The 11475-nt window shown below is 50.7% G+C and overlaps 3 protein-coding genes across 3 annotated transcripts; all 3 read right to left on the bottom strand.

Annotated features, from left to right (window-relative positions):
- Positions 1-606: 606 nt before the first annotated feature.
- Positions 607-1497, bottom strand: LOC123807678 (alpha-defensin 1-like). The gene is made up of 2 exons (XM_045821720.1): positions 1249-1497; positions 607-858 (listed from the first exon to the last, which is right to left on the bottom strand). Exons 1-2 carry the CDS (start codon positions 1442-1444, stop codon positions 725-727), a joined length of 330 nt encoding a protein of 109 aa, XP_045677676.1. The 5' UTR covers positions 1445-1497; the 3' UTR covers positions 607-724.
- Positions 1498-5142: 3645 nt separating this feature from the next.
- On the bottom strand, positions 5143-6056 carry LOC123807680 (alpha-defensin 1-like). The gene is made up of 2 exons (XM_045821722.1): positions 5815-6056; positions 5143-5422 (listed from the first exon to the last, which is right to left on the bottom strand). The coding sequence occupies exons 1-2, from the start codon at positions 6008-6010 to the stop codon at positions 5265-5267; spliced, it is 354 nt and encodes a 117-aa protein (XP_045677678.1). The 5' UTR covers positions 6011-6056; the 3' UTR covers positions 5143-5264.
- Positions 6057-9642: 3586 nt separating this feature from the next.
- Positions 9643-10615, bottom strand: LOC123807671 (alpha-defensin 1-like). The gene is made up of 2 exons (XM_045821717.1): positions 10358-10615; positions 9643-9966 (listed from the first exon to the last, which is right to left on the bottom strand). The coding sequence occupies exons 1-2, from the start codon at positions 10566-10568 to the stop codon at positions 9851-9853; spliced, it is 327 nt and encodes a 108-aa protein (XP_045677673.1). The 5' UTR covers positions 10569-10615; the 3' UTR covers positions 9643-9850.
- Between the last annotated feature and the right edge of the window lie 860 nt (positions 10616-11475).

The raw sequence follows: 11475 nt of genomic DNA, 5'->3' as shown, positions 1-11475 counted from the left end.
TAGACCCAAGTCCCAATAGACCGGTGTCCATTCTTGGAGGTTTGATGAAATTTCACAAAAAGACTGGCCTTTTCTCAGGGGTCACTAAAACTACAGCTAGGCGAGCCCAGGGCTGCCAGCCCTGCCACACGGGGTGAGCATGAACAGACCAGACACGGGCACTAACCCAGCAGAGTTAAAACGTGGAGGGAATAGGAGACATATTGGATGTGTCCTTTGAGCTTTTGACTCGTACTGAGCCCGAGTGTAGGGTCACAGGTGGGAGTCTGCATTTTGAAAGAAGACGTGGGTTGTTGCTTTGGCCTCGGCAGAGTCCTGACGTGTCAAACTTCAGAGCAGCTCCAGGGCAGAGACCTGGCAATGCCGCGAGGGCTGCACTGGGGACGTGAAAGGAATGAGCCCCAAGGTACCAGGAGCAAGAGCTCCTTTCCCCGGGTCTTCAAGGGAAACGCACAACGCGGTTCTGCGCCCTCCACCGCCGGCCGGAGCAGCGTGCTCAGGGAAAACCATAGCGGGTGCAGCTCCTACAGGATGTTCGGGGCAGAACTCTCTGGAAAGGAAACCACACAAATACAAAGACGCAAAGGAAAAACGCCCAAGCACGAGTTGAGTGCTTCAGGTGTATTGCGGGGAGACAACGGAGCAAAATGCGGGTGCGAACATTAGGCGCCCGTCCAGGTCGTCGGTGGGATCTGGTCGTGCTCGGGGTCTCGGGCCACAGGGCTCACTTACAGCAGAGCTTGTATCGGTGGCCATAGGCCTTACACCTTCCAGAGGGACGCTCAGAAAACTTGCTGAAGATGGTAAGTCTGCACTTGACTCGGCAGTAGCAGACCTCTCTGGCTGCTCTCTGAAGGCCTGTGGGGGGAAGGGCAGGGTCAGGCTCGGCGGGGAGGGGACAGGGCGGAGGCTCAGCCAGCCTGAGGGGGGCCTTCTGACAGGCGGCAGGCCCACTCACTGCAGACAGTGTCTGCCTGGTCGGGGTTGGGGATCCACGAGTCCGTCACAAACCACAAGTGATCTCACTGGCTCCGTGTGGTCATGCAGGATCGAGATTTTTGTGTGATCCTGATCTATGACTCATGTGCTTATCTCCTGTGTCTTATCCCTCAAGCTCCTCCTGAACTTGGGGTACTTATTCCTCCCGCCACTCAGGTGAGACTCCATTCTGAGCCTCGACTCCATGTCCATTCCAACAAGCCCCTGCAATGTGCTGCCACCCCAGCTGCATGTGGGCAGGTGTCTCACCTGCAGCCCCTTGAGGGGAGCGTTCCCCTCCAGTGAAGGAGACGGCCACGTCCTGGTCCTCATCCTCGGGCTGGTCCTGGTCCTCAACCTCAGGCTGGCCCTGGGCGGGAACCTGGTCAGCGGTCTCTTGCAGGGTCTCAGCCCGGGCCTGGAAGGCCAGGAGGAGAAGGGCAGTGAGGAGAGTGAGGGTCCTCATGGCTGAGGGTCCCTGGATGTCCGGGTTGTGTGGGAGGAAAGAATGGAGTAGTGAGGAGGGTCCAGGCAGCCTGTACTTATAGGTGGGATGGGAGGAGGGTTGGAGACTCCTGGGCAGGGAGAGGGAGAGGCTGTGCCTGTGGCTGGCTTGGGGCCAAGGCGGCCGTCACCCTCAAAGCCCCTTTGATGCTCCTGCTCCTGCCCCTTCATCAGAACACATGTGTGCATGAGCTGAGTGTCCACACTTGTTTCAAGTTGATAGTGGTGATAAGGGCCCTGGTGTGGTGTCTGTTTCCCAGCTGCCTGGGTGTTTACCTTGTGATGGTCACAGAGGACAAGGGGCGGGGCCTCACTGAGTGCATCAGGGACAAAGGCCCCTTCTCTCTGCTGCGGGGCCCTGCTCATCTGAGGCCCGACCCGGGGCCCACACAGTCCTATGCAGCGGCGGGAGGGGGGGTGTCCACTTGCAGGTTCAGGGGCATCAGTGCGCAGTGAGGGAGACTTGCAGATCCTGGGTGCTGGCTCCTGTGGGGGAGGGGACAGTGACTTGGGCTCAGGCGAGGTAGGACCGAGGGAAGGAGCTGGTCAAACCAGAGTGAAGGACAGTCTTGTTTCAGGACGTCAGTGTGACATGTGCACATTGTGTACCCCGTTCAGCAGTCACTTGTGTCCTCGTGGGGAAGCAGCAAACATGACCACCTTCCTGCAGCCCCTTCCGAAATTGGTCACCGTTTACAATAGAAACAGTTTAGTCATGCACAAAGGACAAAACTCAAAATGTAGCAGACAGAAGAGTGGAAACCCCAGTCTCCCCCTGTCCCAACCCCCCATCTTTCCTGCAGGACCCACCAGCTCCACCCCCCCCCCCCCCATGTCCTGTGTTTGCTCACTCAGCCCGGGCTTCATCTCGAACACGATCACACCAGCACGTGCAGAACGGCCTCACTGTTTTTGCAGTGTTCTACATCTCAGTGTTTTCTATGTCATCGTTTTAGTATGTTCTCATCAAGAAAACATCATTAAACTGTGACAATTTGGTTATTATTAATGTGTGCAGTTATAATCATAAATGTACTGAGTATTGTTTTACCCACATCACCTTGCTTACTTGTGAGTGTGTTTCAAACAGATTTCTAGAATTAGATTGTGGGGACGAAGACCTCAGTTTATATATTTAACGAACCCTAATTTATTATTCTCTGCAGTTGCTGTTCTCACATCACTCACTGCAATATGTGAGCCTGCTGCGTCTCACGCACAGTGGAAGGTGTTAAAATATCCCATGATTATCCCCAATTCCGTCACCTTTCCTTCCTGCTTATGACCCTGGCACGGATTCATTATGTGGTGATAACACTTGATGTCCCAGAGTCTCTTGCAGCTGAGAGTGGCCAATGAATGGAGTTCCGATAAACCTGGGAAGGGCACCACAGTTAGACAGTTAAATCAATGACTGCCCCCCCTCACATTTGTGCTACATAATTGTTTCACATTTGCCTCCCCATTTTTGCCTGGAGGATGGGAGCAGTTCAAATGTGCGGCTGTACTGTGACTGTGAAGAGAACAGTGACTCGATGTGGACGGTGGATGAGGAAGATGCGAGATGCCTGCCCTTGAGGTCAAGGCTGAGCCATGTCACCCGCCTCCTGGGCTGCCTGCGTTCAGATGCTGTGATGTGGGGAGAACACACTCTTGACTTTGTACAGCCACTGGTGGCCGGGGCCCTGGTCCGGGTGGTGGCTGGAAGCAGTCTGAGCCCTGGACTGGGAGGGTTTGGGTCTTTCCCAACCTGACAGGTAAGCACTGAGCCCCAGTGGAGTCCTGACTCTGTTTCTCTCAGGTGTCAGGGCAACGTGTGTTCATCGCTGTCATGTACTTGTATTTATTCTCTCCGACTGTCCTTTCCCTTTGGAATCTGCTTTGGGAAGTAGAAAGTTGGCTGATTCATTTCTGTGGAGTTTTAGATTTATACTTAAATTCATAAAAGTTGCTCCTTTTCCCAAGTACTGCAAATCATTTGGAGTTTGTAATTTCTCTTTTTGTCTCTTGTCTACACAGAGACAGGGGTTTTATGTAATTTTTAAAACATGTTTTGCTAATTTCTGAGTTTTGTGTCTCCTTTGTGAAAGTTTGTAAATCTCTGTCCTATTTGTGTTAGAGCTTTGGTGTCCTGGATGTGCAAGTAGAGTGGGACCAAGGAGATTGATCATAAAGGAGTAAACTAAAACTGTTCTGAATCTTCAGTCTTGTAAGAGTAAAAAGTTCTCAAAATAGAGGTGGCCACAGGGCAAAGGTAAATTCAAAGGTGCCAAGAGTACAGCATAGTTTCAGGGTAGAACTCGGGGTCATGGCTGTATGGATGCAGGCGGCCCCCGTGGATGTGGGAGGGGGAGGGGGGAGAGATGCCTGTGTTCTGGAAACCAGGCCCCCGTGCCTCTCAGCTGGTACACAGCAGCCTGCCTTTCAGCCCAGGATGGAGGACCTGTCCTTGGCATCATGAAAAGCCTATCTCTTTTTTTAAATTTATTTTTTTATTGTTGTTGAAGTACAGTTGTCACCATTTTCACATGACCACGTGTCCCACCCATCCCTGCCTCCCACCCTGGAACCTACCCCCTTTGGCTTTGTCCATGTGTCCTTTATAGATGTTCGTGGATGGCCCTTCCTCTATTTCCCTCCATTATCCCTCTCCTCCCTCTCTTGTGGTTACTATCAGTTTGTTCTTTATTTCAGTGCCTTTGGTTATATTTTACTTGCTTGTTTGTTTTGTTGATTAGGTTGCACTCATAGATGAGATCATATGGTATCTGTCTTCTACCACCTGGCTTAATTCGCTTAGCATAATGCTGTCCAGATCCATCCATGCTGCTGTGAAGGGTAGGAGCTCCTTCCTTCTTTCTGCTGCATAGAATATTTCTTGGTAGAATATTCTTAAAATCAGTACAGGTTTATTATAACTAGTAGGCCTAATTTCTTTAAAGAGAGAGAAACTTGAGACCAAATCTTTCACTGGACATGGGTTTAAAGTACCTTTGGGGTTAAAAGGGGGAGCATCTACTGCACGGGTCATCGGGCATGATGACCCTATACCTACTGGCTTCTCACCTCCCCTTTTCTCTGGTCATGATTTGAGACCACCAGTGCTGGTCAGAGTGGTCTCATCCTCCTCACCCACATACTCCACTTTTGAGCCCAGAGTCCACACAGCCTCCAAAAAGGCCCTCTAATGGGTGTAGACCCCAATTCATTTGGGAGTAGTACTTCCTTTTCTCTGTTAGTGGAGCAGTGAAGGATCAGTTCATCTTATCTTGCTGATCCAGGTAGGAGAAATACATATGTAACTGAAACCCCTGCTTATCATGATAAACTATCAATACTTATGGATGCCCACCTATATCTTAAATTTAAAGAACAAGTATTATAGTCCATCAGATCCACCTTTCCTGGGAGCAAGAGAACATTTCTACACTCCATAGAAACCTCTCTCTTTTTAGTTTCATTAGGAATGGATTAGATTTTGCAGGTGAAAATCATCTTAATTAAGAATTATGTTCATTTTTGCTTGCTTGTTGTTACCCTATGCTGGTCAAATGTGGGATGCAAAGGCTGCTCACCTTAGTGTAAACCATTCGGGACAGAACTCCCTGTACAACTCAACCGCACAAATAGCCCTCATCAGAAAACAAGCAAACGCAAACAGCGAGTTTAATGCCTGGGTTTATTTTGGAGCTAGAAGATGAAAAGGTAGAGGTACAAAGATTATTGCTTGTCTAGGTCTTCATTGGAATCCCTTGGTGCTTTGGGGTCTCAGTCCAAAAAGCTCATTTACAGCAAAGCTTGTACCGACGGCCGAAGATTTTACAAACCCCAGAGGCACGCTCCAGCACCTTGTTGACCTTGTTGCGTCGGCACCGGCGTCGTCGTCGGCACCGGCATCGCGTTACTACAGCCTTTGCTATGGTCATTCCTAGCTCACCTCCTGCAGAGGGAAGAGAAGGGGCAGGCTGAAGGGGCACGCAGACTGGAAGGAGAGGCTCAGCCAGCCTCATGGAGACCTGCTGAGAGGCAACAAGTCTACTTAACACAGACAGTCCCTGCCCGGGTCGGGTGAAAGGATTCAGTGTTTGTCGTGAATCCCAAGCACTCTTACTGGCTCTGAGTGCTCATGCAGGATGATGGTGTTCCCTGATCCTAGTGATCAAACACGTGCTTATATCCTGTGCCTTGTCCCAAACATCTTCCATGTTTGGGGGTATGTTCCTCTCATCCTCCTCATCCACATACTCCATTTTTGAGCCCAGACTCCACGCAGCCTCCAAAAAGCCCTTCTAATGGGTGTAGACCCCAGTAAAATGTGGGTGGTTGTCTCACCTGTAAGTTGTCGAGAGAAGCGTTCCTCTCCTGTGAAGGAGACGGCCACATCCTGGTCCTCATCCCCAAATAGGTCCAGGTCGTCCTCCCCAGGCTGGTCCTGGGCGGGAACCTTGTCAGCTGTCTCTTGCAGGGTCTCAGCGTGGGCCTGGAAGGCCAAGAGGAGAAGGGCAGCGAGGAGAGTGAGGGTCCTCATGGCTGAGGGTCCCTGGAAGTTAGGGTTGGGTGGGAGGAAAGAACGGAATAGTGGGGAGGGCCCAGGCAGCCTGTACTTATAGGTGGGATGGGAGGAGTCTTGGAGACTCCCAGGCAGGGAGAGGGAGAGGCTGTGCCTGTGGCTGGCCTGGGGCCAAGGTGGCCATGGCCCTCAAAGCCCCTTTGATGCTCCTGCTCCTGCCCCTTCATCAGAACACAGGTGTGACAGCTGAGTGTCCACACTTGTTTCAAGTTGACAGTGGAGATAAGGGCCCTGGTGTGGTGTCTGTTTCCCAGCTGCCTGGGTGTTTACCTTGTGACGGTCACACAGGACAAGGAGCGGGGCCTCACTGAGTGCATCAGGGACAAAGGCCCCTTCTCTCTGCTGCTGGGCCCTGAACATCTGAGGCCCGACCCGGGGCCCACACAGTCCTATGCAGCGGCGGTGGTGGTGGGGGGGATGTCCACTTGCAGGTTCAGGGGCATCAGTGCGCAGTGAGGGAGACTTGCAGATCCTGGGTGCTGGCTCCTGTGGGGGAGGGGACAGTGACTTGGGCTCAGGCGAGGTAGGACCGAGGGAAGGAGCTGGTCAAACCAGAGTGAAGGACAGTCTTGTTTCAGGACGTCAGTGTGACATGTGCACATTGTGTACCCCGTTCAGCAGTCACTTGTGTCCTTGTGGGGAAGCAGCAAACATGACCACCTTCCTGCAGCCCCTTCCGAAATTGGTCACCGTTTACAATAGAAACAGTTTAGTCATGCACAAAGGACAAAACTCAAAATGTAGCAGACAGAAGAGTGGAAACCCCAGTCTCCCGCTGTCCCAGCCCCCCATCTTTTCTGCAGGACCCACCAGCTCCCCGCCCCCCCGCCATGTCCTGTGTTTGCTCACTCAGCCCAGGCTTCATCTCGAACACGATCACACCAGCACGTGCAGAACGGCCTCACTGTTTTTGCAGTGTTCTACATCTCAGTGTTTTCTATGTCATCATTTAACTATGTTCTCATCAAGAAAACATCATTAAACTGTGACAATTTGGTTATTATTAATGTGTGCAGTTACAATCATAAATGTACTGAGTATTGTTTTACCCACATCACCTTGCTTACTTGTGAGTGTGTTTCAAACAGATTTCTAGAATTAGATTGTGGGGACGAAGACCGCGTTTTGTATATTTAACGAACCCTAATTTATTATTCTCTGCAGTTGCTGTTCTCACATCACTCACTGCAATATGTGAGCCTGCTGCGTCTCACGCACAGTGGAAGGTGTTAAAATATCCCATGATTATCCCCAATTCCGTCATCCTTCCTTCCTGCTTATGACCCTGGCACGGATTCATTATGTGGTGATAACACTTGATGTCCCAGAGTCTCTTGCAGCTGAGAGTGGCCAATGAATGGAGTTCCGATAAGCCTGGGAAGGGCACCACAGTTAGACAGTTAAATCAATGACTGCCCCCCCCTCACATTTGTGCTACATAATTGTTTCACATTTGCCTCCCCATTTTTGCCTGGAGGATGGGAGCAGTTCAAATGTGCGGCTGTACTGTGACTGTGAAGAGAACAGTGACTCGATGTGGACGGTGGATGAGGAAGATGCGAGATGCCTGCCCTTGAGGTCAAGGCTGAGCCATGTCACCCGCCTCCTGGGCTGCCTGCGTTCAGATGCTGTGATGTGGGGGAGAACACACTCTTGACTTTGTACAGCCACTGGTGGCCGGGGCCCTGGTCCGGGTGGTGGCTGGAAGCAGTCTGAGCCCTGGACTGGGAGGGTTTGGGTCTTTCCCAACCTGACAGGTAAGCACTGAGCCCCAGTGGAGTCCTGACTCTGTTTCTCTCAGGTGTCAGGGCAACGTGTGTTCATCGCTGTCATGTACTTGTATTTATTCTCTCCGACTGTCCTTTCCCTTTGGAATCTGCTTTGGGAAGTAGAAAGTTGGCTGATTCATTTCTGTGGAGTTTTAGATTTATACTTAAATTCATAAAAGTTGCTCCTTTTCCCAAGTACTGCAAATCATTTCTAGAGTTTGTAATTTCTCTTTTTGTCTCTTGTCTACACAGAGACTTTGGAGTTTTATGTAATTTTTAAAACTTTTTTCTTGTAATTACTCAGTGTTGTGTCTTTCCCACTGAAGTTTGTAACGCTCTGTCTTCCATGTGCTAGAGCTTTGGTGTCCTGGATGTGGAAGTGGAGTGGGGCCCAGGGAGATTGATCATAAAGGAGTAAAATAAAACTGTTCTGAATCTTCAGTCTTCTCAGGGTAAAAAGCTCTCAAAACAGAGGTGGCCACAGGGCAAAGGTAAATTCAAAGGTGCCAAGAGTACAGCACAGTTTCAGGGTAGAACTCGGGGTCATGGCTGTATGGATGCGGGCGGCCCCCGTGGATGTGGGAGGGGGAGGGGAGAGAGATGCCTGTGTTCTGGAAACCAGGCCCCCGTGCCTCTCAGCTGGTACACAGCAGCCTGCCTTTCAGCCCAGGATGGAGGACCTGTCCTTGGCATCATGAAAAGCCTATCTCTTTTTTTAAATTTATTTTTTTATTGTTGTTGAAGTACAGTTGTCACCATTTTCACATGACCACGTGTCCCTGCCCCACCCATCCCTGCCTCCTACCCTGGAACCTACCCCCTGTGGCTTTGTCCATGTGTCCTTTATAGATGTTCGTGGATGGCCCTTCCTCTATTTCCCTCCATTATCCCTCTCCTCCCTCCCCTGGGTTACTGTGAGTTCGTTCTTTATTTCAGTGCCTCTGGTTATATGTTGCTTGCTTGTTTGTTTTGTTGATTAGGTTGCACTCATAGGTGAGATCATATGGTATTTGTCTTTCACCACCTGGCTTAATTCACTTAGCATAATGCTGTCCAGATCCATCCATGCTGCTGTGAAGGGTAGGAGCTCCTTCCTTCTTTCTGCTGCATAGAATATTTCTTGGTAGAATATTCTTAAAATCAGTACAGGTTTATTATAACTAGTAGGCTCCATTTCTTTAAAGAGAGAGAAACTTGAGATCAAGTCTTTCATTGAGCATGGGTATAATCTACCTTTTGGGGTTTTAAGCGGGAGCATCTACTGCATAGGTCGTTGGGCATGATGACCCTATACCTACTGGCTTCTCACCTCCCCTTTTCTCTGCTCATGATTTGAGACCACCGGTGCTGGTCAGTGTATTCATTGGGAGTAGTTCTTCCTTTTCTCTGTTAGTGGCACAGTGAAGGATCAGGCCACCCTCTCTTGCTGATCCAGGTAGGAGAAATACATATGTAACTGAAACCCCTGCTTATCATGAGAAGCTATCAATACATATGGATGCCCACACATGTCTTAAATTTGAAGAACAAGTATTATACTCCATCAGATCCACCTTTCCTGGAGCAATAGAACATTTCTACACTCCATAGAAACCTCTCTCTTTTTAGTTTCATTAGGAATGGGTTAGATTTTGCAGGTGGAAATCATCTTATTTAAGAATTATGTTCGCTTTTGCTTGCTTGTTGTTGCCCTGTGTTGGTCAAATGTGGGATGCAAAGGCTGCTCACCTTAGTGTAGACCATTCGGGACAGAACTCCCTGTACAACTCAACCGCACAAATAGCCCTCTTGGGAAAAACAAAACAAAACAAATGCAAATAGTGAGTTTAATGCCTAGGTTTACTTCGGAGCTAGAAGAAGAAAAGGTAGAGGTACAAAGACTATTGCTTGTCTGGGTCTTCATTGGAATCCCTCGGTGCTTTGGGGTCTCGGTCCAGCAAGCTCATTTACAGCAAAGCTTGTACTCATGGCCAAAGGGTCTACAAGCCCTGGAAGCACGCTCCAGCACCTTGCTGACCTTGCTGTATGGTCACTGGTCCTGTGGTCGGCAGCGGCAGCCCTCCAAAGGGATCCTTATGGGGGTCTTTTCAACGATCCCTTTTAATACCTCTTTTACCTTCTGTATTTTCTTACGCAAATCAGGTGCTGCAGAGGGAGGAGAAGGGGCAGGCTGAAGGGGCACGCAGACTGGAAGGAGAGGCTCAGCCAGCCTCTTGGAGACCTGCTGAGAGGCAACAAGTCTACTTAACACAGACAGTCCCTGCCCGGGTCGGGTGAAAGGATTCAGTGTTTGTCGTGAATCCCAAGCACTCTTACTGGGTCTGAGTGCTCATGCAGGATGATGATGTTCCCTGATCCTAGTGATCAAACTCGTGCTTATATCCTGTGCCTTGTCCCAAACATCTTCCCTATTTGGGGGTACGTTCTTCTCACCCTCCTCACCCACATACTCCGTTTTTGAGCCCAGACTCCACACAGCCTCCAAAAAGCCCCTCTAATAGGTCAGACCCCAATAGGATGTGGGTGGGTGTCTCACGTAGTGGGCGTTTCCGTAGAAATTTTTTAAGGGAGCGTTCCTCTCTTGTGAAGGAGACGGCCACATCCTGGTCCTCATCCCCAAGTAGGTCCTGGTCCTTGACCCCAGGTTGGTCCTGGGCGGGAACCTGGTCAGCTGTCTCTTGCAGGGTCCCAGCCTGGGCCTGGAAGGCCAGGAGTAGAAGGGCAGCGAGGAGAGTGAGGGTCCTCATGGCTGAGGGTCCCTGGAAGTCCGGGTCCTGTGGGAGGAAAGAATGGAGTGGTGAGGAGGGCCCAGCATCCTGTACTTATAGGTGGGATGGGAGGAGTCTTGGAGAGTCCTGGGCAGTGAGAGGGAGAGGCTGTGCCTTTGGGTGGCCTGGGGCCAAGGCGGCCATCACCCTCAAAGCCCCTTTGATGCTCCTGCTCCTGCCCCTTCATCAGAGCAGGTGTGTGCATGAGCTGAGTGTCCACACTTGTTTCAAGTTGATAGTGGTGATAAGGACCCTCGTGTGGTTTCTGTTTCCCAGCTGTCTGGGTGTTTACCTTGTGATGGTCACAGAAGACAAGGAACCGTGCTCTTGGTGAGTGAGTCAGGGGACAAAGGCCCCGTCTTCCTGCTGCTGGGCCCTGTTCCCCTGAGACGTGACCCTGGGCACACACCTTCCCAAAGGGGTGGGGGGTCTCCCTGTATGTTCAGGGACATCAGTGCCTTGTGCAGAAGACCTTCAGGTCCTGGGTGGTGGTTCCTATGGGGGAGGGGACAGTGACTTGGGCTCAGGTGAGGTAGGACAGAGAGAAGGATCTAGTCAGAGTAAAGCCAAGGACAGGTTTGTTTCAGGATGACAGTGGGATGTGGGCACATTGCGTACCCCACTCAGCTGTCACTTGTGTCTTTGTCGGGAAATAGCAAACACAACCATGTGCCTGCAGCCCCTTCGGAAATTGGTCACCTTTTACCATAAAAAAGTTTAGTCATGTAAAATAGACAAAACTCAAAATGTAGCAGACAGAAGAGTGGAAACCCCAGTCTCCCGCTGTCCTAGCCCCCCCATCTTTTCTGCAGGAACCACCAGACCCCCCCACCCATGCCCTCTGTTTCCTCACTCAGCCCAGGCTTCATCTCGAACACGATCACAC

This window comes from Phyllostomus hastatus, unplaced genomic scaffold (assembly GCF_019186645.2).
Source record: "Phyllostomus hastatus isolate PE091 unplaced genomic scaffold, TTU_PhHast_1.1 phas_scaffold_46, whole genome shotgun sequence".
Classification (NCBI taxonomy): domain Eukaryota; kingdom Metazoa; phylum Chordata; class Mammalia; order Chiroptera; family Phyllostomidae; genus Phyllostomus; species Phyllostomus hastatus.
Note: the sequence above shows the minus strand (reverse complement) of the source record. Positions and strands in the feature narration are given on the sequence as shown.

Coding starts and splice junctions, on each gene's coding strand:
- LOC123807680 (XM_045821722.1), bottom strand. CDS start 6,010: ATGAGGACCCTCACTCTCCTCGCTGCCCTTCTCCTCTTGGCCTTCCAG. Junction 5,423..5,814: donor CTTCTCTCGACAACTTACAG/GTGAGACAACCA, acceptor TTCCCTCTGCAG/GAGGTGAGCTAGGAATGACC.
- LOC123807678 (XM_045821720.1), bottom strand. CDS start 1,444: ATGAGGACCCTCACTCTCCTCACTGCCCTTCTCCTCCTGGCCTTCCAG. Junction 859..1,248: donor CTCCCCTCAAGGGGCTGCAG/GTGAGACACCTG, acceptor TTCCCCCCACAG/GCCTTCAGAGAGCAGCCAGA.
- LOC123807671 (XM_045821717.1), bottom strand. CDS start 10,568: ATGAGGACCCTCACTCTCCTCGCTGCCCTTCTACTCCTGGCCTTCCAG. Junction 9,967..10,357: donor TCTACGGAAACGCCCACTAC/GTGAGACACCCA, acceptor CTCCCTCTGCAG/CACCTGATTTGCGTAAGAAA.